The sequence below is a fragment of the Dermacentor albipictus genome, chromosome 1, assembly GCF_038994185.2.
Source record: "Dermacentor albipictus isolate Rhodes 1998 colony chromosome 1, USDA_Dalb.pri_finalv2, whole genome shotgun sequence".
Lineage (NCBI taxonomy): Eukaryota > Metazoa > Arthropoda > Arachnida > Ixodida > Ixodidae > Dermacentor > Dermacentor albipictus.
In genome coordinates, this window is record NC_091821.1 from 196,383,750 (window position 1) to 196,410,721 (window position 26,972).

Sequence of the window (26,972 nt, forward strand, 5' to 3'; positions counted from 1 at the left end):
ATGTTATGTGCTCAGCTTGCACGAGCACGAATGCAGAGGTGGAAGAAGACCTGCTGGCTCCAGATTGGAGCATTCCCATTACCAAATGAATATGCACTTGCTCTCAGGTTTATCATGCTATCAAACATACCTTCACACTGAAGCAAAAGGCTCGAGATGACTGCTTCATTCTCCAAGGGGTTCATAGAACACGTTGAGTATACCATTATGCCCCCTTCAACCAAAAGCTCAAGGCCACGGCGTGCAATGCGCACCTGCAGGCTGCATAAAAAGTAGCAGAAGAAAATAAAATCACATGTAAGAACACCTTTAAAGGAAAAGTCGCCAGTCGTTCTCAATTTTTCAAAGAAGATTAATTATGAAAATATTGTTGCATCAAATCTTTTATGTAGAGGTGTGCGAAAATATAAAAAATTGTCAAATATAGATCAAATACTTAGTTTCGAATATAGAATCAAATACCGAATAATGATATGCACATGCATTTATTAGCAACTTGGGTTAAATTGTTATTTTTTAACATTGCAATTACAGTGTCAATGTTAAAAAACTGGACCAGTAAGCCATTATACTAAAACCTTGTGTATTTGGCTCAAGCTAACTTGGAAAATTTAGTAATTCCCACTAACTGTCCTCGCCAGCCTGTGCTTACTATTACCGCATCAAATGCCAGTAAAATCGGAGGCATTTGACCTTGTGCCAGTCGTCACTCATAGCACCTGCTGTCAAGCAATAAGCTTAGAATTGAGGGTGGCGCTGCAAAAAGAAAAAAAGTGCACCCTCGCTGTCCGCAAACCCGTGCCCCTTGCTACTGAGAGGCTGGCTTTCCCGCAAAGTTTGCCGTTTAGTGACTAAGTGTGCTTTACAGGCAAAATTTTGCTAGCAGCACGAAATCATTGCAAAATTCAGCACAACACCGCTTAAATATTCTTAGATTACATAGAAATATATGCTTAGAACCGTGTTTGCTCCCGCACGGCCAGCAATATATTTGATTTGACTTGAATGTTCCTATTCAACCGAATATTCTAACATTTTCAAATATCTATTTTTCGAATCGAATACAAATGTTAAAAATATTGTTACGGTGAAGTGAAGGAAGACGTTGAGTTGGACTAGAGAAAGACGAAGTCTGGCGGTTGCCTGAACGCCATATCCATCATTTGTAAATATAAGTTATTTTACACTCGTGGGCCTGCTTTCTTCCCGCAACATTTTGGTGGAAGGTGCGGGGTACCACCACGGAACTTCGCAGCGGACGTCATCTACCTGCTGCCACAATGGCAAATCAACCGACACAAGCGACAACGCCTCGGCAGCCCGTGCCCACGGTCATCCTCACTCACCCACGGGACCCGGGAACATTTTGTGGCACGGACAACGTCGACGTCGAGGACTGGCTTACGATGTACGAGCGAGTGTGCGACAACAACAGGTGGGATCCTACAATGATGCTTGCAAACGTAATATTTTATCTGAAGGGAACTGCGAAGCAATGGTATGACACACATGAAGCTGACCTAACGAGCTGGGATGTTTGCAAAGAAAAAATGCGAGACCTGTTCGGCAGACCTGTCGGTCGTCAGCTGGCAGCTAAAAAAGAACTTGCGTGCCGCGCTCAGACGTCCACAGAATCCTATGTCGTGTACATACAGGATGTGCTGGCCCTCTGTCGCAAGGCTGATGACAACATGACCGAGGCAGACAAGATTGGCCATATATTGAAAGGTATTGCAGACGATGCCTTCAATCTCTTGATGTGTAAGGATTGTGCCACTGTGGATGCAATTATTAAGGAGTGCCGGCGCTTCGAACAAGCGAAGGGCCGCCGCGTCACTCAAACTTTCGACCGGTTGCCCAATACCGCCGCGACATCTTCTTGCGAAGACCCGCCGCGGTTCGTTCAACCCGCAGGACCAGAAGAAATAACGCGCATCGTTCGCCGTGAGCTTGAGGCCATGGCCCCGGCTCCCGTTCGTTCAGACTGTCGGGAAAGCGTACCCGCTATCTCCCTTATACAAGCGGTCGTTCGGGAGGAAATAGCAAGTTTGGGCATTCCATCTCTCTGCTCAGTCCGCCATACCAACACCTACCAAATTTCTCCGACCGCTCGCTCCCGGACGCAAAGCTTTCCACCACTCCGTCGCAACCCAGCTGAATGGCGCACAGCGGATGATAAACCCATCTGTTTTAATTGTTCCGGTATTGGACACATCGCCCGTCATTGCCGCAACCACTGGTCGTCGCCTCCTCGGTGGTCGTCTCCGAGTCACTACAGCCAAGTACCCGACAATCGCACTTTCTCGCCCTATACGCCGACTAGGAACATCAACGCCGACAGTGCTCCACCAAGATCCAGCCGATCCCCGTCTCCGCAAGGTCGTAGGTCCCGTTCGCCTCTCGTTCACCGCTCTTCGTCCCCTTCTGCAACCGGTCGCTTCGCTTCGGGAAACTAGGCGGTGCAGCTCCCGGAGGTGAAGCTGCAACTCCGACCCGGCCCACAAATCCTCTATTGACCCTGCCTACATGTGGAAACCTGCTGGACATTGAAGTCGATGGCGTTCCTGTTAGATCTCTCGTTGATACAGGAGCGCAGCTTTCAGTTATGAGCGCTGCTCTCCGCCGCCGGCTCAAAAAGGTTCTGACCCCCGCCGTACCGTGCACCGTGCGAGTCGCCGATGGGAGTACGTCACCTGTCCTTGGAATGTGCACAGCACGTGTGACCATTGGGGGCCATTATACCGTTGTTCTATTTATCGTCCTTGAACACTGCCCACACGACCTAATTCTCGGCCTCGACTTCCTTTCGAAACACTCTGCCCAAATTGACTGCTCCGCAGGTGTTGTACAGTTGGACCTGCCGCTTCCTGCCGACGCAACCACTTGTGCTCCACACCGCTTATGTGCTGCTGAATTTGCAAGGCTGTCTCCACAGGCTGCTACAAATGTCCTGCTGACGCCCTGTCCTCCCGTACCTGATGGCGAGTACGTCCTGTCGCCGCTTACTGACGTGGTTTTGTCGCGTAATATTGCCCTACCGAGCACCTTAATTCAGATCCGCGAAAACTGCGCTCGCGTGCCCATCCTCAATTTTGGGTTCTCTTCACATGTTTTGCCACACGGTATCGCCATAGCGCATATCACTCCTTTGGAAGAATTTCAGATTTCTTTTTTGACCTCTGAATCCTTCCTCAGTACGAACGGACCTTTGTCATCCACTCCTTCGTACTCGACGCCTGCGGACGATGTTTCTAAGATGATCGCCCCCGACCTTCCTTCCGAGCAAACAACAGCTCTTCGTCATCTCCTGTCATCTTATCGGGACATCTTTGATTTGGACGACCGTCCACTTGGCCAGACATCTGTTGTCACGCATCGCATCAACACCGGTGACGCCAGCCCCATTCATAGGCGGCCATATCGTGTCTCGGCAACAGAAAGGGCCATCATACAGAAAGAAGTAGACAGGATGATGGACAAGGACATCATTGAACCCTCCAGTAGCCCGTGGGCATCACCGGTTGTCTTAGTAAAGAAAAAAGATAACTCGTGGCGCTTCTGCGTTGACTACCGTCACCTCAACCGGATAACAAAGAAGGATGTTTATCCCTTGCCTCGCATTGATGACGCTCTTGACTGCCTTCACGGATCCCAATACTTTTCATCAATTGACCTCCGCTCCGGCTATTGGCAGATTAGCGTCGATGAGATGGACCGCGAGAAAACCGCCTTTGTCACACCGGACGGTCTGTACCAATTTAAAGTCATGCCCTTTGGATTATGCAATGCGCCAGCTACATTCGAGCGCATGATGGACTCTCTCTTGCGCGGCTTGAAGTGGTCTACATGCCTGTGTTACCTCGACGATGTGATTGTGTTTTCGCCGAACTTTGAGAGCCACCTGCGGCGCCTCACAACCATACTCTCCGTGTTTCGCAGGGCTGGCCTTCAGCTAAACTCCTCCAAGTGCCATTTCGGTCGCCGTGAAATTAACATGCTTGGTCATCTCGTCAACGCCGCCGGAATCCAACCTGATCCACAGAAAGTTCACGCCGTGCGAAATTTTCCTGTACCTTGTTCAACGAACGATGTCCGTAGTTTTCTGGGCTTATGCTCTTATTTTCGGCGATTTGTGAAAAATTTTGCGGACATCGCTCACCCTCTCACTGACCTTCTTAAGAAAGACGCCTCTTTCTCTTGGGGACCGCTACAGGAGAAAGCCTTCTCTACCCTGATTGAGCGGCTTACCACTTCCCCGATTCTCTCCCACTTTGACCCTTCTGCGCCCACTGAAGTACGAACTGACGCGAGTGGTCATGGCATCGGCGCTGTCCTCGCTCAGCGTCAACAGGGCCAAGACCGTGTCATCGCTTACGCTAGCCGCCGCCTTTCCACGCCCGAGCGAAATTACTCCATTACTGAGAGAGAATGTCTCGCGCTCGTATGGGCGGTCGCGAAATTTCGCCCGTACCTTTTCGGTCGGAGCTTCTGCGTTGTCACCGACCATCACGCCCTCTGCTGGCTCTCCTCTTTGAAGGACCCAACTGGACGACTTGCACGTTGGGCATTGCGCCTACAAGAATATACATTTTCTATTATATATAAGTCAGGACGCCTGCATAAAGACGCTGACTGCCTGTCCCGCAATCCCGTGGATCAACCGGACGATACCGATGCAGACTCGGACATCAGTATTCTGTCCCTCTCCGGCTTCCTCCACATTGGCGACGAGCAGCGCAAGGATCCTGTTCTTCGAACACTTATGGACCGCCTAAGCTCCTCGCCCAATGACCCGTCCCTTCGGATGTTCACCTTGCGCGATGGAACTTTATACCGTCGTAGCGTTCGTCCTGACGGCCCGGAGCTCCTCCTAGTCGTCCCCAAGCACCTTCGACTCACCGTGCTCCAGCAACTTCATGACGCACCTACTGCTGGACATCTGGGCGTCACTCGTACTTACGAATACCTGCGGCGCCGCTTCTTCTGGCCTGGCATTTATCGCTCTGTGCGCCGTTATGTCGCTTCTTGCGACCTGTGTCAGCGCCGGAAGACGCCTGCTATGCCTCCCGCTGGTTTGCTTCAACCCATTGATATACCTACAGAGCCCTTCTTCCGTGTGGGCCTCGACCTCCTTGGTCCGTTTCCAATTTCCATCAAAGGAAACAAATGGATTGCTGTAGCAACCGATTATGCCACTAGATATGCCATCGCACGAGCCCTGCCAACCAGCTGCGCTACCGATGTCGCCGACTTCTTACTAAAAGACGTCATCCTGCACCACGGCGCCCCTCGCCAGTTGCTGACGGATCGCGGCCGCTACTTTCTATCGAAGGTCGTTGATGATCTGCTCCGCTCCTGTTCTACAGAACATCGGATTGCTACAGCGTACCACCCTCAAACGAACGGCCTCACCGAGCGACTCAACCGCACACTCACTGAAATGCTCGCCATGTACGTCTCCAACGATCACCGCGACTGGGACGTCGCTTTACCATACGTCACTTTCGCATACAACTCGTCCCGTCACGACACTGCCGGATTTTCACCATTTTTCCTTTTGTACGGCCGCGACCCCACCTTGCCTTTTGACACGTTGCTACCTTCCGCAGTACAGTCACCCAGCACTGCTTACGCTCGCGAGGCTATTGACTTAGCCGCCCAGGCCCGAGATGTCGCCCGTCATCGCCTCACAGTCTCGCAAGCTTCTCAAAAGCGACGCTACGACCTTCGGCACCGAGACCACCATTTTTCACCTGGTTCCCTTGTCCTTCTCTGGACGCCTTCACGTCGTGTCGGCTTGTCGGAAAAATTACTGTCCCGTTTTTCTGGTCCGTACCAGATCTTACGCCAACTGTCCGACGTGACCTACGAGATCGCCCCACTCGGTCAGCCTTCCGTGCCTCCCAACTTAACCAGTGATGTTGTTCACGTCACCAGGCTCAAGCCCTATGTCCCCCCAATAAGTGAGGCTGTTTAACTTGCACCGGGACGGAGCTCCCCCACCGGGAGGGTGATGTTACGGTGAAGTGAAGGAAGACGTTGAGTTGGACTAGAGAAAGACGAAGTCTGGCGGTTGCCTGAACGCCATATCCATCATTTGTAAATATAAGTTATTTTACACTCGTGGGCCTGCTTTCTTCCCGCAACAATATAATACTCGATCACGTTCAAACTTTTAAAATATTCCCACACACCTACTTTTAGGACATTACTTGTCAAATAATGTTCAGTATACTAGTACAGTGGAACCATGATTATATGGCTTTCTTGGGATTGTGCGCAAATGTCATATAATCTGACTAATGTATACATATATTTATTTAATCATATTATTTAGGAATACCTTAGAGGCATTTAGGAAGGCATTGGGTAAGGGGGTTCCGGCAGTGTATATTATGACTATAATACACGGCTTTATGTGAGATAGTTGCCAGGGGCTTCAATTTAAACTATAGGCTAATATACTCTGCAAGACCAAAACCGTCAACAAAGTATATGAGAAAAGAATAGTGCAGTATAGGTGGCAATACGCTTTATTGGAGGGATTAGTATACTGTGTGCTACTACAATCTGCACCTGCCAGCATGCTAAAACGTTTTTTCTCCCCTATACACTTTTTAAATAAAACTCAGCCAGCTCTCTTTGGCGTGCCACAATGTCTGCAAAGCGGGAAGCTACAGTATCGCCTGCACAGCAGACGACCTTCCAGATGTTGTTGATGTTACGTAGCACATCCGCGAACCTAGGCACAGGCATGGCAGCATCTGCGGCGGTGCCTTCGTCCAAGGTGGCAGCCAGCAGTGTTGACATGAGGCAATGCCTCTTCGCATGTCACATCTCGTATGAAGACCCGCACAAAACCAGGAACCCAATGACAGGAGCATGAGAAGTTTTGTGTGAATACGTGTAGACACAAAGCTCACATGTAAACATGCGTATCTGATATGATCGGCGTGCCTTCTGGTATCTAATCGGTTCAATCTTCGCACATGCCTTTGTGCTTTTGATATGCACTGGGGCAGTATTCTTGGGTGATCACTTTAGGAGGGAGTTTCACTTTTGCAACACTCTGCACAGGATGCGTTGAAGCATACAGTTAAACCTCAATATATTGAACTTCAATATAACGAAATTTTCAAAATAACCAAGTGTTTAACATGTACACAACTTCTTGTCCATAGAACACCATGCATTTAGAACCTCAATATAACAAAATGCATTTACACATGGTTTCAATATACTAACAAAATTTCACTGCCACCACAAAGGAATACAGAGACAATAAATGGAAATTTCTGGGGACACAGATGATTAAATGGTTGAATTGCAAGCTGCTGCTCTCAAATCACATGCTCTGCGATAGAGAGCAACCGCAGAAGTATAGCAGCATCATGTTCTGTATATTCTGTATAAAGTACAAGTGTATACAGCGCACCCTGCACACTGTATGCTGTATGCTTTGGGTGCGAATGAAAGCTCAAAATGGTGAGCCGAGAAGGATGGCGCCTTGATGAGCACTGTCTTCCCGTGCGAGCAAGGGGCAATGGGGAGAGGAGAGAGCGTCTCCTCCAGTGATGCGTTTTTATAACTTTTATACCTCTGGTGACACTCCTTAAACTTTTGCAAGAGGAATGTTCTCCTCGCGCATCGGATACATTTCCCACGAGTCTGGGGGAAGAGCACATGCATCGCGAGAACCAGGGAGAACCAGCACAGCGCATAGTGCGCCTTTCCCATGCCTGCATGTCTACTCTCGATTCGTGCGCAATGTGCGATCGTGCCGTTGCAAGTACACAGGAGAAAATGGCCACGTGTGCTCCACACAACTTGCGTAATCTCATGTCGTATAATCGAGGTTTTTAATGCATTGTATCTACTGAGAGTTAATCGGGACTGCACTAATTAGTCGTGACATCCAAATCAGGAGAAATCAGGAGGCACATAACCAGCGTTCTACTGCCTCACCGATATTGAATGTAGTATGGGCAAAATATTACTTGATTTTGCACTTATAACCCGCACCAAAATTTTTAAAAATTAACAGTAAAGTTGAGGTACGAGCTATATGCAAAATTCGCCTTAAAGTCTAGCTTCATTGCAGCACGGTGTGGCCTGCTGTGAAGCCACACCTTATAGGGCCCCTCAGCAGGTCTGGCCATTTTGAGCTGACAAGTGCAGAGCATACAATGCGCGCCAACAATCGTGTTTGCAAAGAATTACATAGCTACACACTGCGGAAAGGTCCGAAATTTCAATCCGAATGCTGTTTTCCCTTCTCCTCACAGCCACTGCACTCCAAGCCAGATGTTAATGTACTTGTGTCCCTGCGCCTACGTACCCGGGTCCGCAGTGTGACGTCGCTCGTGGCGACACGTGACTTGGAGAATTATTCAAGGCCCCATCTGTTATTTGTGTGATCTGTTGCTTGAACTGACGAATTGAATTTTAGAGAAATAATAAAACACACAAACGGAATCTCTGCGTGTTTTTTTGTTTTACTTCACACCGAAGCAACAGAGGTGTACTTCCGCTTCGTCTGCTTGTTCGCACGGTTGTGCAGTCACGTGCGCAGGTACCAAAACTATGCCATTTTCTACCGTGTTCCAGCGGGTAACCATGCTCTGCGATTTGCTTGTTCTGCCTCAGTATACATGTACAGTCGCCGACTGATTTTTCGGACTCCAAAAATTTGAACATGTTTGATTATTCGGTCTGCTTCGCGGCTCTGCCATTCTCCCCATAGACCATAATGTATAACAACTGCCGAAAGTTCGGACACCTTGCAACCTCTCGTCTGATTTTTCGGACACTCCTTGAGCCAACTCGATCGAGAAGCACCATTCACCAACTCTGACTGGTGCATGGTTCAACTTGCTGAACGCCATATTTGTTTTGAATGGAACCTCCTTGCTGCCCCACGAAGTAGCGCTACTGCGCATCCCCGCTCATCATCATTGTTTCTGCCTGGTTCGTAGCTACAGCAGTTCCGGTCTCAGCTTAGTAAGCCATGTCAAGACAATCCAGCAGCTGATTTGTTTCTTTCTCCATGCACGACGCTGCGAGCAGGCCACCTTTTTCGTTTGTGCGACCAGTGTCCGCGTGACGGCATGGTGATGTTTGCTTTGTGTGCTGTGTCGAGGTTGCAGTGATGCAACGCGGCATACGGAAACATCGCGTCAATTGTCTAATGGCGCCGACAGTGCCCGCGCAGACTGCGCTGGGGAATGCCAGCAAGCGGGTGCCGGGAGGCCTAGGATTTGTCGCCTTCCGATGTGCTCCCTACTGACGCCGAAAATGTTCTACCGAGACCTGCGCAGTGGTTGCATTGCGATTCCAGACACCGTCTTATTTGACTTTCACAGGTGCTGATAATGCTGTACTGACATGTGCAGAACTCGACGACGGAGAGATCATTAGTCAGGTTTCTGCTGTGCCGCCGGACGATGACTCCGAGTCGAAATATGACGCACCATGTGCTATGCTGCCGTCGCATGCGGAGCGTGTACAAGCAGTGACTGCGCTTTCAGCCACCTATGGTGACCGCATGACCATCTCTGAGATTCAGGCTTATCTGAATGCGCCTTAACGGAACAGTGTGCAACGGGGCATTCACAATTTCTTCAAGCTTACTGCCGAGCCCAAGTAAGTGCGTGGAAATTAAGGATTTTTTTGTTTTTTCTTAATCTGCTTTTTCAGACACCTGTTTATTCAGACATTTCCACAGTCCCCGTGAGGTCCGAATAAACGGTCGGCGACTGTAGCACTGAATTATACTGCTAGTCATGTGTCCTTGTGCACAACGCGCAAAATCGTGTGCTGCGCGAAACGAGACATCATAACAGCTTGCGCGCATGCCGTCAGCAAAAAAGCGCAGCGCTGCAAGAAAAAAAAAACAAGTAAAAAAATGAAGGCAGGGCCTGTGACGTAGGCATCACGCAGTCCTCGAGGTCCGATACAGGAGAACGCAGGGAAGGAATTTCGCTTGCAGAGGCTAGACAGGGCGAGTGGAGAGAGTGCCTGGCTTGGCAGTGGAGCCCGCCTGCTGAAATCATGGGTTCACGGCATTGAAATATTTCTATCTCGGCTATTATTGAGCCGATTTGAAAAATTTTTACGGCAGAATGCTCCCCAGAGGACACTTAACTTCCAGTCAGGGGCGTAGCCAGGGGGGGGGGCTTATGGGGCTTCAGCCCCCCCGAAACTTTTTCGTGCTTTCCATGCACCGCCAACCAAAGCGGCTCCTGGAGCCGGAAATCACTCTGGATTTTGTCTAGAATGTCTTTTTCACGCTCGAAAAGACATTTAACCGCGAAGATTGCGAACTCGGGCTGGATTTCGTGGCAAGCCCTTACACCGGCAGTCATATAACGCCAAGCAGTCCCATCCGAGCACAAAGTTTCAAGGGCGCTTTGATGGTGAGCGGGCTCGCCGCGGCATCTCACTGAGGCCACGGAATCTATGGAGCGCATGGATATCAATTGCGGAACTTTATGGGTATAAATCTCATAAGCTCTTGATGTGAAACGTGCATTGACATTTCCAAAGTTGTGCTTTAAATTTTCAATTCCGGAACTTTGTTGATTTAATGTTGTTATAAACATTTGACGCCAAAGGTCCATTGACTTTTCTAAAGTCTTACATCGGAACATACAACGAGACAAGCCAAATCAACACACTAGCAGACCAGTTGACAAAGCACGCAGCCAGGTCCAATGAGACGATGCGTTGGGGTGGTTCATTTGTGCCGTCATGTCACATAAAAAATATCAACATTTTTTTTTTAACCTACGTCAGAACATCCATGTCAAGACACTAAAGCCAGCCAAAGTAACTACGTTCTTATTTATTTTTTCTACCTTGACTTTTATTCGCCGAGGACACATTGAGCCTCTCCAATTTTTTTGTTCTCGCTACCCTACCCGCGGGCTGCCAGAGCGAGCCATAGCGCATATGTTTTTCTCGTATGGCCCCGACCACCGCGCGGTGCACTTCGGTGGGCGTTCGGTTTGCTCTGGCCGAGTGGATTTTCACCTGACAGAGGTTTGGAAGTTTTCTGGCTAGAAGACGAGAAAAAAAAAGAGTGGTCACTCGCCGCCATCACTGTGGGGACTCGAAGGATTGCACCGCGTTCCTTGAGCGGAACCTTTCCGGAAGGTCTTGTTTCGCCGGTGTAGGATACTGAGCAGTATGCGTATGGTTCTCAGTGGGTCAATCATCCCATGTTTGCTTCGGTATTAATTCCGTAGCCCCATTAGGTGCCCGTTGTAGGCATTCGATTCTGGCCAACATACCGTAAAAACCCGCGTATAGTACGAGGTTTTTTTCCTGTTATCAGCGTCCCAAATTTCCGCCTCGTACTATATGCGGATCCGGACAAAAATTTCAAAGTTCGGCTCGAAGTTTTGGTTTCATTATTGCTCTGTGGCTACGGCTTGGCTTCGTAATATCTGCATGGCTACGACTTGGCTTTGTTATTGCTGCCTGGCTACGGCTTGCCTTCGCTATTGCAGCGTGGCTACGGCATCGTTTCTTTCTTTGTTGAGTGCGGACCTTGGCAGTTCACGTGTTAACCGCGCTTCGCGAAGTGCATCGTTTTTAGTGAAGGAGCACGATGTCGGGGGCACGGAAGCAGTACTCGGCAGCTTTCAAGCGAAATGTGATTTTAGCAGCAGAGGAAATCGGCAACAGTGCGGCCGGGAGGCAGATTGGCGTCACCGAGGGAAGTATCCGCGGATGGCGACGGCAAAAAGAAGCACTTTTCGAGTGCAGCGGAAAGCGAAGAAGCTTTCGCGGCCCGAAGAATGGGGCATTCCCTGAAATTGAACTCAAACTGACGGAATTCGTCCGAGAACAGCGAGCCGCGCATCTTGCTGTGAGCGTGGAGCTCATGCAGGCAAAAGCCAGGGAGCTTGCGAGAGAAAAAGGCCTAACGAGCTACACCTTCAAAGCAAGCAAGCATTGGGTTTATCGGTATATGTGCCGTGCAGGATTTTCATTGCGCCGGAGAACTTCAATTTCACAAAAGCTGCCGGAATCGTTTGAAGAGTTACTGGTGGCTTTCCAGCGCCGCGTTATTTCGTTGCGCAAGTTGAAGGAACTTTCAGCTAGGGCAAATCGGCAATGCTGACCAAACACCAGTTTATCTGGACATGCCATCGCCCCTCACCGTGCACGAAAAGGGCTCGAAACAAGTTTGTGTCCGGTCCACTGGGAACGAGAAGACACGTGTTACCGTCATGTTGTCATGCACGGCAGACGGCCGCAAGCTCCCGCCCTATGTCGTCTTCAAGCGCAAGACAATGCCGAAAGGTGAGCTGCCGAAAAATGTCATCGTTAAATGCCATGAGAAAGGGTGGATGAATGAGAGTCTTGTGCTCGACTGGATAAAGTCCGTTTGGTGTAGGCGGCCCGGTGCACTGTTGTCGTTCCCGTCCATCCTCGTGCTGGACGCGTTTCATGGCCATTTGGCCGACTCGGTGAAGAAGCTGTTGCGTGATTGTAATACTGAACTCGTCGTTATCCCTGGTGGGATGACGTCTCAGCTGCAGCCTCTAGATGTTTGCGTCAACAAGCCTTTCAAGGAAGCGGTGAAGCGGTGCTACGCAGAGTGGATGCGGTCAAGTGAACCTGCAGTGACGCCAACTGGGCGGCTGAAGCGGGCATCGCCAGCCACGCTGTGCAAGTGGATCGTGGACGCATGGGCGAGCATCCCAGAAGACCTTGTGCGTCGCGCTTTCAAGAAGTGCGGGATCTCGAACGCGCTCGATGGCACCGAGGACGAGTACCTCTGGGAGGATATGTCAGACAAGGAATTGTCCGATGAAAGCGCAGCGGAGGACGACAGTGAATGAAGTGCCGAGTCCGATTTCAATAAATGTTTTCCCCGAGTTTCTCTCACTCGTATTATACGCGGGTAAACCTTTTTTTTTTCCATTTCTCGTCCCAGAAATTTCACCTCGTATTATATTCGGGTTCGTATTATACGCGGGTTTTTACGGTACTTTCCTATGCGTTCTTTTTTCCATTTCGGTGCCTCCGCCCCACAGAAAAAAAATACATTGTTGTGTCGCAGCAAATTGTCGCATGGTGAAAGTTCGATTTTGATACTTCTTTTGCGGAAAGTAATGGGCGACGGGATGCTTCAGTTTCCGGATACGTTTATTATATTATTGCAAAAGCAATTATATGGACACTCCAGGCGCATTCCTGCCGTCGCCGTCGCACTCATGTTTCGTATGAAGTCCAAGGGTGATAACATCATGACCAAGCGCTGCATGCTGTATGTGCGAGTGAAAGCGTAGGAGGGGAGGTGGAATGGGTGAGCCGACGATGGTGGCTCAGTCTTGTGTGCGCAAAGGAGAAAAGCGGGGAGCAAGCGCGCCGCCTTCCGTCGCGCGCAATACATCGGGGGGAGTGGATGGAAGGGGGGCGGAATCTAGGATTCTGTGAATCTATGATTGTGTAACATGTTTATTTGCCTTGTTTGACGCATTACATACAGTTACTTTTTCTTACATACATAGACTCATTGGAGACTTATACGTATACTTAAATATCTTGTTGCGAGGTTTTGTGTATACATGAAGTGAACTTTGTTTCCAGTGACACTTTTTTGTCCTTTATCAAGCCGTATTTTCGCATTTGTATATCCCATTGTATCTTTGCATCTCTAATGTACGAGGGCGAGTCAAATGAAAATGCGCCTACCCTAATCGCGCAATCATGGGTCGTTTCATTATCTGGGAGGCATGCGCGTAGGAGAACGGCATGTCTCATTTACAAAAGTGACACGCAGGTGTGAAGATAACTGTTCTTTAATGCTCTCATACACTGGGTTGAATATGGTTGCGTCGCATAATGGACACTTCAAAAGTTGAACAGCTCAGTGTCGCGAAGTTTTTGACAGCTAAAGGTGTTTCCAAAACAGAAATTAATCGCCGTATGGCTGCCGTTTACGTTGAACACGGCATTTCATTGACCACTGTGAAGCGTTGGAGCAAACGGTTTAAAGGACGTTGTAAAGACATTCCAAGACCGGGCCAAAACCATCGTGCAATCACCCCTCACACAATTTCAAAGGTTCATGAGCTGATGAAACAAGAAGGGAGCATAAGCATCGATGAACTGGCAGACAGTCTGAACATCAGTCACGGTTCGGTTCACGCCATAATTCATGAGCTTCTCGGTTATCGGCTCTTTGGTGCGCAATGGTTCCCCAAGATTTTGATCCATTGCAAGAAGACGGAGAAGTTTCGCGCTGCCTTGACTCATCTGATCGGGTATCACAATGAGGATGACGACTTCTTGCTTGCATTTGTGATCGGGGACGAACCTTGATGCCACTACTACGAGCCTGAAACACGACGGCAAAGCTTACAGTGGAAACATTCGAATTTACCACGCCCAAAGAACGCAAAGGCCATCATCTCCGCTGGAAAGGTGTTGTTGACGTTTTTTTCGGTCGTCAGGGTCCATTACTGATAGAATTTGCTAAATCTTGAGAGGCTATCAATTGTTTCCAATATTGTGAAACGCCAGAACGGCAGTGTGTCGCAATCAAGAACGAACAACGTGGAAAATTGGCGAATGGGTTCATCTTGTTCCACGACAATGCCTGTCCCCACGTCGCTTATGTGGTTAATACAAAACTGGCCAAATTCAAGTGGGAAACGCTTCAGCATCCGCCATACAGCTCAGACCTGTCACCTTGCGACTTCTACATTTTGGGGCAGCCGAAAAAACAGCTCAAGGGAACCAGATAGACTTTTTGAAGCAGCAGCCCAAGGAGTTTTATAAGACGGGAATCACGCGACTCGTTAGTCAATGGGACAAATGTCTAAATTCTCATGAAGGCTACTTTTAAATAAAGTACCCCGTTGTTGGCTCACATTCATTTGACTTGCCCTCGTATATCTTGCAGAATTCCTGCTTTTTATACGTGTCCTCTGTTGCGACTATGATTTCGGTGCAATTACTCACGATACACGACCGGTGACAGCTGCTCCTGCGTAATACATTAAAACAAATTACAGCGTCATTTAGATTTTTCACTGGCCATTGCATATATACTAGAATGCAAGCACGGTTCTTGAATGACAAAGTGTCGTTAACATATTTGTCCACAACTTGCTCAGTTCATTGCCTTTTAATTTTTCATATCAGTGGCATGCACTGCTTTTCTGGTTTCGAACTGATATAGTTCTAAAGTTCGTGTGATATTTTCTTTACTTAGATAGACAAAAATATGGAAGCATTGATACCAGTTATTTTGGGCAAAATTTTTGGCACATACGAGTATATTCTTTTATGAAAAAATACATATTTTATTGTTTTGACTGTGCGTAGCGTTAAAGAATTCGTTTGCAGCATCTTTGGCAATGACAATGCAGTTATTATTCATGGATTTGATCCCTTGACAAATTGTTTAAGAGGAAGCTTTAGCTCGGGCCCAATCCGACGCGGCCTATTCAAATAATTGTAATATGCAGAAACGCTTTTCTTAGATAATCCTGCTAATCGCTTTTGTTGAAATTCGTTGCATTTGAGAGAGAAAGTTAAATCCTAGTTCTGTTGGAAACACAACTTCGATTTCGGGCCTGAATTTTGTTTAAAATATTTTGAAAAATTCGAAAGTTTGAAAAAATAGAAGCACGACGTTTACAAACTAATAGCTATGCATGACGAACAGACATTGTGGCTCTGTGAACGTCATCTATTATAACAGTCAAAGCGGACAAGTTTGCTATGTCAATTTGTATCTTGCGTGAATTGGTTACGTTGTGTACAAGGGTTCGGCACAAGTCGTATTTCCACAATACAAAATTTTTTTACATTCATGTGTAACATATCCATTTTGTCCGCTGTAGATGTACTATTAGATGCAATTCACAGAATTGTGATATCATTTTTCATTGTTGAGTCACGGAGTTTTAAACTTGATAGTTTCGTTTTTTGAAAATTTTCGATTTGGCCAATTTTTAATAAATAATTGACCACCTAAATGAAAAATTCGAAACCAGTAGTCACTAGAATTCAACTTTTTCTTTTAAATGCAACAAACCTCCTCAAATTTGGTGAAGTGGTTGCAGGGAAAAATGAATTCCCCTTATACGTGTATTTAAATAGGAGCACCCGAGCTAAAGCTTCCTCGAACAAAATTTCTGGCTATGCCACTGGCCCCATATATATATACATATATACATGGGGCCAGTGGCGTAGCCCCCCCCGAACAAAATTCCTGGCTACGCCACTGCTTCCAGTGTATGAGCAAAATTTGCTATGGGGCCTGGTGAGGGGCCCTTTAAAGGCCCCTCACCAGGCTCGTACATCACTCGTACATCACCTGCTGCCACGGCGATCTCTTGGTCCGTGTGAAGCGCTTTGCGATACGGCCATGAGCCAAATTACCAGTAGAGTTTTTGGCTCGGTCGCGCTTTCTCCACTGCTGTTGCCCATGCGAGGGCTGCTCCATCCCCACTGTCATGTAAATGCTAGCTATGAAGTGATCCAATTCACATCACATATCATGTGACTGATTTGTACGTGATGTAAGCATCGCCAAAGAATGCAGGAACAGTGGTACTGCAGTAAAACACACTGTGGGGCTAGTTGGTGCATAGCTTTCAATAGGTGAAACGCCATTCAAAAGCGCCATTCAATAGCGCCATTCAATAAGTGAAGCGCCTCGTCCTGTCTGTATTTCTTCTTGTGTGCCGTCACTATTGGCGCTTCACCTATTGAAAGCAGGAACAGAGCCAGTGGCAAATGATACGAAGCAGATGAGTTGCGCATCCGCAAATGGAGACTTTTTTGCAAAAACCTGAGCATTGTTGTACGCAGCTGTTTCTGTGAATATATTTTATTTTATTCCAAGCTGTTGTAATTGGGGGTGTGGGTTACATGCAGTGGCGGGTTATAGGTGGAAAAATACGGTAGGTGGAGTTCCACAGGGACTGATTCTTGGCCAGCCTTTCTTTTTTAAATGTGCTGTGGGTCTGGTTTTGAGTATAATGCCTACATAAATATCAGTAACTCCATCTTTCATTTACCAAAACTGAAAAGAAGAGGGGAGGAGGTAATTACGCACCCATGAATGCTGTTTCCATTAGCCACATTCCATTTCCTCCACAGGTCGATGTTTTTCCTTAAAGTCCCATCTCCACTGCAACACAAGCAAAAAAGCAAAGTTACTCATCTGAAACAGCATTTACCCATGCCATACAATGATCATACAGTGTAGTTTTTGTCTAGCTCCACCAAATTTTAAAAGTTGGAGCAATACAGGTCACAGTGGCACTACGTTTGCCATTTGTGTGTGCCTGTAAATGTAATGCTATGGCACTGCACATGGACTTGAAGGGATGAAGGCATGGTGAGACTGGTCAAATAATAAACTGCTGAGCCTAAATTGAAAAAGCTCATATGCTGTCTCAAGACAAGACATCCTTATTGTATGAGGAAATTATGCTGAGCAGAAGTTGTCTGCTCCATGTGATCACTAAGATATTGCTGCCGCTGTACAACCCTGGCTCTTCTCTAGCAGAATCATTCGAAACAGTCCCCTCTTGCATCAGCCTTTTTCCCTGTAGACTCCTGTAGATTTATGCCGAACATATTTGAATAGAAAAGAGCACTTGATTGTATTCAAAATTTTAAATAATCCCAGATTTCTACTAATAATGCATTGAGCAGCCTGAAGCCCGTGCTTGACACTGTCTAGTCAAATGTCAAAATCTTCAACACAGACCACTTCTGTTGATTGAACCTTGATGGGACAGACAGAATTGGTCGAATTAAAAGCTGAGGTAGAGTAAGCGTCCTAACACACCGCCACTTTAGTTGGTAATACTTACCCAACTCTATGTGGAAATAATTTTTATGGGTTCATAGTAGAAGAAAATGTGTACTTAAACCTATACATGTACTTGATTTTGTTTAAAAATAATAAGAAATGTAGCATGCCTCCAATTGTAACAAACAGAGATAAGGTGGCGTGTACAAATATAAACTTGTTTTAATATGAATCGAATATGAATACTTAGCTTCGAATATTGAATCAAATATTGAATATAATCATATGCAGATGCATTTATTAGCAAGTTTCTTTTACTGCAACAAGTCACAACATTGTAATTATGTTGTCAACACAACAAAATAGATTAGTAAGCCATTATCTTCCGTTACCGCGAGAAAATGGTCATTTTTTATAGCTCTCGGAAAAAAAATATTTACCACTACAAATAATACTCCAGTACACATTGCAGCATAGCATATTGTGCATAATAAAATGTTCTTTCCAAAAACATGCATTGTGAAACAAGAAAATTATTAGATAAAACATACAAATTCTATAAAGTACCATTTTTGCTGCCAGTTGATAACAACAATAAAGAAACATGATATCAACAAAAACATTAATATCAAAGGAAATTCAGAATACACATTTCAAAGATAAACCCAGGAATAGTGCTTGAAAAACGTAAATGCTCAGTACACAGCCATCCTTCGGATATAAAAAAGAAACTAAGACCAGTTCATCACTCATGCCATATGGTGAAGCAGTTCTTGGATTTTGTGAAGCATAGGTGCACTCCGCACTTTTCCCATAAATCGTCTGGATATTGTTCAACTTTGCCGTCTTCGCAAGACAATGTGCAGTTCTGCCTTTTCGGCATCTTCTGAGGATGGTATGATGAGAAGTCCAAGGAACATACTTCACCAACTCGTCAAGAGTCGTGCACCTCTTCTTGGACAGATTGCTCTCAGCGTAGCTGGGCAACTACCAAGATTATGCATCCAAGCATATCTGTTTGCATTTTTGCAGATTCTCTTTAACACGTCTGCAGAGAAGAGTAGAAAGAAATCCCACAACATTGTAAACTGTCTTGAGCTGCTCCATAGTGCTGGGCCAAGATGTGCTATGGGCGGCCTTCTTGGCGTGAACGGAAGTTTCTTTGATGTCGATGGCAGCACATCATGACCAAGCGAAGTATGCACCCTGAAGATAATCAGCAGAGCTCTCAGGTCATGCAAAAAGATTAGCAGATAAGCATGCACAAAGAAGGAGACCGCTCACGGCCGTAAACGAAACTCACCGGTGAACAACTGTGAATGTCCCAAGCTGACTCAAAGCATTGTTGCCATCAGAGCTTGAATCTATTTTGCTGTCATCTTCTGAATCATAACTCGAGTCCTCATCACTAAATTGAAGTGTGGATGCAGCATAGTTTCAAGCACGACGCTTTGCTCGCGACACAGCTGTACGGGACAACGCCATGGGAGTGACTTTCGATAACTGTACAGTGACACCGGCAGCACCCCTTGCCAGGATCTTACGAAAGAAGCGAAACTGAAACTCTTGGAAGCTGGTTGAAAATGCCAGGTTCACATGTTGGACATGTGGCGTACCTTCAGAAATACACTTTGGCGGAATAAAACGACTTGGACTCCAAACCAAAGCTCAATAGTGAACAGCTGGCGATATTTTCAGTTATCACCACTCAGAACTGTCGGACGACAAAGCCAGCGATATAATTTAATTCTTGACTTGCTGGGAGTCATTTGATTACAAAATTTTGATGCTAGTGCAATGTAATTGTGAGCGGCATGCTTTTTCCTCATGCACAGCAGAAGGTGACAGCCATGTCTCTTCTCGCTACAACATATGCACATTAGTTAACAAAAAGGTTAACCAAATATCACGTTGCCGGAGTGCGAAAATTTGAACTGATTCTAAAAGTTCAGTGCCTGTACTTAAGTACTGGATGGCCTTAAGTGGATAAGAAACAGCTCCAAGATGTCGAAATTGGTGATCTAAAGCATCGATTACCGGTGATCGATTTGAATAGGCATGGTAACAAAAAAGTTAAAGAAAGAGCTTGTTTATCTGACAGTTGTTAATTTGGAAAATTAGGTAAGTCACACTGTCTCGCCAACTAGTGTATTATTACACAGCATCAAATGTCTTTGTTAACTCAGAGGCATTTGGTCCTGCGCCAGTTGTTAAGTGATAAGCTCAGGAGTGTAGGTAGCCCTGTATAGGTAACGGTAATGAGCAAAGCTTAGAACATGGGTTCTCAAAGTGGGTTCCGCAGGCCCCTCCTCAGGGTTCCACAAGCCACTGATAAATTTTCCCTGTCTCTGAGCTCGCAAAGTAGCTAAGATGGCGAAAAATGCGCATTTCTGCCGTTTGTAGATAGGCGCCGCTAGCGTGTGCACTGGCGTGTACATCAAAGGATTAGAAATTAGCACAACCTAGCTGGTTCTATTACGGTAGCTCGGCAAGTGCAGAGCACCGCATATGCACTACGCAAAAGTGCAGAAATGGCACTAGAATATAACCAAAACAAAGCGGCAGAGTCCAGATTGCCATAGTCATCAGCGGAAATCTTATGTGATACGTGACCGACAGCAAAGTCTGAGCACTTCGCGCCTAATTGTGCCCTTAAAGGGGCCCTGAACCACTTTTTATCGAAGTGGAGAAAGACAACCACTTTAATGCGTTCAGCAGAAGCGGAGTTATCGTCAAACAAACACGGCCTCAGCTGTGCTCCCCTTCCTCCTCCAATGCCTTGCACTGCGAAGGCTACAGCGGAGACGTCACCGTGGCGTGCAGTTCAAATTTCCGATTTGGTGCCTATGCCACGCTAAACGTAAGCCAAACGCGGCTGTCCTCAGAGAGCCGCAGTGCGCTTAGCCACTGGACTCGTGGCGGCACCTCGCGGTGGCCGCGGTGTAGCCGAGCGCAGCGACCAATAGCAGCCGTGTATTGGAGTGTGCTTTATGACAAAATAGAGCACAGAGAAAAAAGCGAGGATCATGGGGTTTTTAAACGAGAGCGTTTGAGAAAAGGGTGACTTTGCGCTCCGCATGCGAGTTCCACGGACCGCGTACGACAGCAGAACTTGGCTGAGATGTTCCCAACAGCGTATGCTACCCGCGGACGATGTTATTTCACCAAGCCCGAGGAGTGGTTCAGGACCCCTTTAAACCTCCATTCTTGCATTTATGGGCGCACATAAAACCACGTTTCCAGCTTGCTGCATGCCTTCATAACTCCGTAGTCGCCATCCATGATCACATCGATGACCACCGCAGTTTCATCCAGAGAGGTTGCAGCAAACAGTAGTTTCCTTTCGACCAAGCACGTGTGTCAGCCGCCTGCCTTCAGAAGTCGTCGGCCATGATCACATCGATAGCGGCCGCAGTTTCGCCGGCAGCGGTTACGGCAAATAGTACTTTCACCTTGACTCGGTGCAAAGCTGTCAAAGATAAAGAGCACCGGTCACATTGTAGTGGACGGACGATCTGTTGGCGACCAGCTCACTGGCAAAAAAAATGGAGATGTGTACACGGTACTGAAAAGAATGTCTCAGATGAAGACGTGTGCCGTGGTTGCGCTCCAGAGGAAGTTGTGAGGCCTTCTCCGCTGCGAGCACTAATCAGTCACGAGATGACGAGAATTGCAATGCTCTTACACAAAATTTTTTACACAAAAGTTTCGTCGCGTGATCGCAACAGAGGCGCGCGAAACGTGATTTTTCTCTTTGTTGGCACTCTCTTCCAGGGGCGACGGAAGTTGATTTCTATCTTGATTGGCGCTGCTCTTGGCTTGTTTATCACCGCCACTCATGAGGTATTCTCGCCCTCTGCGGCAACGCGCTTACGTGAGAGAGTGCCTCAGACCTCTGCCCAAGGCGGCCGCACGCAGAGAAGATGTCATGTGTGTACCAACACAACTCGTCGCTCCAAGAAGAGAACAAACACGCATTTTAGGTGTGCAGACTGCGATAAGGTGCTGTGCGTAGACCCGTGTTTCAAGGAGTATCACACTCTGATATACAGTAAAAGCTCGTTAATTCGAACCGCAAGGGTAGCCTCTTCAGTTCGAATTAACGAAAGTTCGAACTAATGAAAGTGAAGGAGGGCAACTAGTACACTGCGATTTGGAAGCAGTAGGGCATGTCAGAAATTTGGCGTGTCAGAAAGTGATGGCGTGTGCTGCGGGCACACGCCATCTTCAAGTCGAAGCTCCGGATCCGACTGTGCCACACCACCGATGTCCATCGAAACGAACGTGAGCCGAGGCTTAACACCATCACAATGAATCGCGACGGCCGATACCTCCTAAGCTGAAAACAGAGGTGCAAAACCGATGAAGACTGCCGAGACAAAGACGCTGAACATGTGAAGGTGGCGTAGGCCCTGATTCGTTGGTTCTTGATTGCAAGTGCAGCTGCGACGTACTTGATTCGCTGTGTTTCGGAGCTTGCCGTGCCATCTCCGCACAACATTAGCAGCTGTACAAGATTTGCAAAGCCTCCGAGATTCGCAACGGGCAAGAAGTCTCGGAGGTTACGTAGAACGGAGAGGCGGCAGCCGCCGCTGCCTTCTGGCTGACCCCGCGTCGGTTAGATTTTTTTCCGATTTTGCCTTCTGTCGCCGTTCTCTCCGTTTCGGAGGCAATACAGCCTTGTGTGTAGGCAGTAGGCGCGTTTCTCTGGCCGTGTGCCAGGCGAGCGTAGTTCGAATTATCCGTGAGGGCACCTTCTCGCGTTCGAATTAACGGACTTTCTTATACATAGACTTCTGTGGAGCTTGGCCGGGCCAAATCGTACAGTTCGAATTATCCATAAATTCGAATTATTGAAGTTCGAATTAACGAGCTTTCACTGTACTATTGAACATTTTGCAGTTCTGAGCGATGCCAACACCAAAATACTGTTTCTAATTTTTTTTTTTTACTGTTTATTCCCGACTTTATACATTTTTTTTACATTCAAGATCCGCAATAAAGTAATTTGACCACCTGGGAAAGTTTCTTTCAAAATAATTCGACCCTCACAGGGTTAAAAAGAGCCATGGGAGCACAGCACCTTTATTTTCCCTAGGGCACTATTGCTTGCTTGGAAAAAAAAAATATCATCACAGTTAAACCTCGATATCAGTCTACACTCATTACAACGGACCCGTGTAATGCACACTTATAACGGAATGAAGTTCACTTTGAATGGACTGCACTACAACAGACTATCAACTACAGCAGAAGAAACCACAACAATTTTTGCCAAAATCAGGCGCATAAAACATACTTTGCCCTGTCGACACAGGCTGCCAGGTGACTTGCAAGGGTCAGGCCCCGATCGTGGCTCAATATTGTGCGCACGAAGGAGGAAGGTGGGGCAAAAATGCGCCTTCATCCTTCACGCGTGAGGCACCAGGGGTGTAAGGAGGTTCTAATCTGGCGGCGGCTGCTGCTGCTTACGGCGCGGCCGCAGTATCTTGAAAGCAATCTGCGAAGTGGACAAAGTGCCCGCCCGCCTGGGCACCGTATCTTGAAAGCAACCTGAGATGTGGAGAAGGTGCGCGCCCGCGTAGGCGTCGTATCTTGAAAGCGATGTGCAATGTTCACAAAGTGCGCGTCGGCGCAGGCCTCATCTTCAAAGCAACCTGCGATGTGGACAAAGCACGCCCAGTGCCGGTAGTTTTGTATGTGCTGTGCTTTCGATGTTTAGTTCGCCTTGAAGCGGCAGACAGCACAAAGGTCAATTCGCTCACTGCTGCTGGCTTGCTTTTCTTGCTTGATTTGGTATCACAATCGATGTAGGCGAAACTGCGCCTTTTTTGTTTGTTTTTTACTTTGGAAGTTCGTCACTCACTCTTTGCAATAAAGCTGTTAGACATTGTGACAAAAGTTTCGGAAGTGAGGAGTTTCGGATATTACGGACTTCGGATCCAACGGACGTTTTTTGTCGGATTATCAGGGTCCATTGTAGCAAGAGTTGACATAATGAAGGCAGTAAGATCGGCAATTTGCTTCGTTATATCGAAATTTCTTTGTATTGAAATTTGACATTTTATGCAAATATGTACAGTTGCCGATCAATTTTTCTTACACTGTGGGGATGCGCGACTCTCACGCATCCCCTGATATGTTGTTTTCCCGCACGGCTCGCGTGGCCTGGCGCCCGCGGCGGTCAGAGTGGTACAAGCGCGATGCGAGAGATGGCGCAAGTGTCGCGCCACTGCGGGGTTACTTGGGTGCGGGTAAGACAAGGCGCTCACTCTTGGGTTCGGACAGCAAGCAGTATGGACGTGCCGTGCCGCGCGTGCGCCGACCCATGCTTCTGCGAGACCGTTTCGCGTGGTCGCCTTGGAATGCGCCACCGTTCACGTGACAGTACGCGCGAACGACCAGGCGTTGGGATCCAGCATGGGGCAAACATATTCGCTCGCTCTCTGGTCGCGGTGAGTCGGACTTCTAGATTTGTCGCGCGCTCATCGGCATGTTTTGTGGATAGCAACTCGGCTAGCAGGCATTGATCTATGAAAGGTGCAATAAATGCCCTTGTGACTGTTTGCACTACTGTGTTGTCGTTCCTTTGTCCCAAGAGTACGGGAGGAGAATCCCACAACACGCATGCCTGCCAACCTGGCGAGATCAAAAATCGGGTGTCTTTTCATTCGCGCCAACGGGGAAGAGGGGGGGGGGGAGGTTGCATTCACTGTTTCAACTTCCAGTAAGACCGGGGGGGGGGTTTCGTTCAAACATTCAGGCAGTGTTCGATGAGTCCTTTTGCGGGGTCCTTGCAGTAGCCGACTTTGCTCACTTCAAAAATTTGTCGGTGTAGCTTTGCTCAAACATGGTCCAGATTGACGCCTCTTCACTAGAGGAGGTGTTGGAGGGTTGTGTAGCACATTGATCAGCGGAATTCGGTCCTAGTTTTTCGCGCCGTGCTAAAAATCCTTTCCCACTCTGCGTTGCTATGCGGTATCACGAGTAAATCCAACATCACATAAGCAACTCGGTGAAACATGTTTTCCATCAGGGTTTTTCGTTTTTCCAACCATAGACCACTGCCCGCCCCACCTTTCTTCATTTAGAATGTCCTCTGGTAGACTGTACACCTGTAGTGTGGCAAACTCAGCTTCGACAGCATCTAAAACGTCTTCAGCATATTCATTGGAATCTCGGGGCAGCAGCTGAGGGAAACTCTGAATAGAGAAACGAAGACTCGAGTGATGCCTGTGAAATAAATTTCAGGTTGGCCACCTCCGCATTCTTCAGAGTTGCGTTTTATAGTTGCGTCCATTTCAACAACGCTTCGCCTCGTCGCATTTAGGAAACATTTTCCGTAGAAGAGGTCCCAACGTGGTTGCTGACACTAAAGGGTTGTGTTCGACGAGGAATCCTGTAAACAGGCACTCCACACGTACGACACTGTTGTCACACTTGTTCCGGAGAAAGTTCACTATGTTGCCCTGCTGCTCAGCAGTGTGAACTTAGCTTTGGTGCTTCGCCGTGAAAACGTGCAGTTTCAAGTCGACTTCCCCACCATGAGACGTGCTGACGTCGCATCCACACGTTCTACAAAATGCAAAATGCTCTCCTTTTCTTGTTGTTAAAAAGCACAGAAATTCAGAAGTATAAGATCGCAAAAACTTCTGCAAATGCCTTTTCTTAGGCTTTGATAGCGCCATGGCATCAAGCACACAAGGATTGTAACTTTACACGGTGCACCGCATACACACGGCCTAGCCAACACTAATCATACACACAAGCAGCAGCAACAAGATGCGCCATGGAGGAAGGCATGGATGAAATGCAAAAGCTACATTGGCTCTGGCTTTGGCCAGCATACTAGGCACCGTAGTAGGCTGCCATGTCGGCTGCTTAGATGTGGCTGTAGATTCCGCGATGCCGGTTACACGAAAACCATTATTGCACAAACAGAGACCACTTCTCGGGAGCTATAAGACAGTGATCGTACAATCAGAAAGTTCAGTAAAAAATCGAGTCTCCAGGGCGAATCGGGAACGTTGGCAGGTATGTACACGGAAAGGAGTTGCAGAATTTTCCGAAATATCAGGCAATCGAAAAAAGCAAATACAAATGAGAAAACAATTCATATAGATAAATTTGGGAGTCGGCGATGAATGACACAGTTTCATGCCATGTACGTCAACAATATCTTCCCATCGGTGGTATCAGCGGTGCACGCGAAGCCAGCCAAGCTTTCGCGTGCACTCCGCATCCGCGGCTGATAGTGTCGTGCACACTGGGACGACGCAGCAGCAGGAAGCGAATGCTTTGTCTGCCTCTCGCTCCTACGGGTGACCAAAACTCGAGATTACACAACCTCCAATACTAAACGCGCGGGAAGACAGCTTACATGTCGTCACGCCGTCTCGGCACACCCACTCTTTGCACACTCAGTAGATTACTGTACCTCTAAAGCATGGTGCACGGCTGCATATGCGCTCAGCCGCACTTACAGCCATGCAAAGCCATGGCCGAGATGCACGGCAAATTAAGCCCCACTTTACATCGAACATGATGCGGCTCCACTTCGGTGGTTGTCCTTGTGCAGCACATGATTTGAAAGGTGTGTTCGCAAGCATCTGCTTGTAATTCAATCATTGGACCATCTGCGTCTGCGGAAGTTTCCATTTACTGTCTCAGCATTCCTTTGTGGCGGCAGTGAAATTTCTTTATATTGAAATCGCATACACACTTCATTATAGTATTAAGATTCTAAATACATGGTGCTTTGTGGACAAGCGGTTATGAAAAGTTACCTACTTCATTATATCGAGAATTTTGGTATACTAAAGTTCGTTATATTGAGGTTTAACTGTATAACTTTAGCTAAGGATGTGTAAGTAATGCATGCACTCATACGTTTCGAAAAAAGCCACTTGGTATAGTGCAATGCATGAAGGCATCATGGTAATGCCTGTAGGGAATTGTCCACTGTCCGTGGGATTTGCACAAGTTCTGGGTCCAGCTATGGCACACATCACTGCAACTGATCACCTATCACTATGCTAAAATTTTATAGCAGGAGCACGACGCACTGCACCGAGTGTGCATTTGGCATGTTTGCATGTGGGTAGGCATCGCCATAGTACCTTGCCCAATGGCTGTATCTTGCTTAGAAAAGCATTCCTGTTGTAGTTTAAACCTTTTGTGC

At 47.4% G+C, this 26,972-nt stretch overlaps 1 protein-coding gene across 6 annotated transcripts in view; it reads right to left on the reverse strand.

Moving 5' to 3' along the window:
- Nsun2 (tRNA (cytosine(34)-C(5))-methyltransferase Nsun2) overlaps window positions 1-26,972 on the reverse strand; it is a 159,228-nt gene that overhangs the window by 99,048 nt on the left and 33,208 nt on the right. For all 6 annotated transcript variants that reach the window (XM_070530707.1, XM_065433505.1, XM_065433501.2 and 3 more), the window contains 2 exons: window positions 17,087-17,161; window positions 131-261 (listed from right to left, as the gene is read on the reverse strand). In XM_070530707.1, the coding sequence (XP_070386808.1) occupies window positions 131-261; window positions 17,087-17,161 (206 nt within the window). The remainder of the gene's footprint in view (window positions 1-130; window positions 262-17,086; window positions 17,162-26,972) is intronic.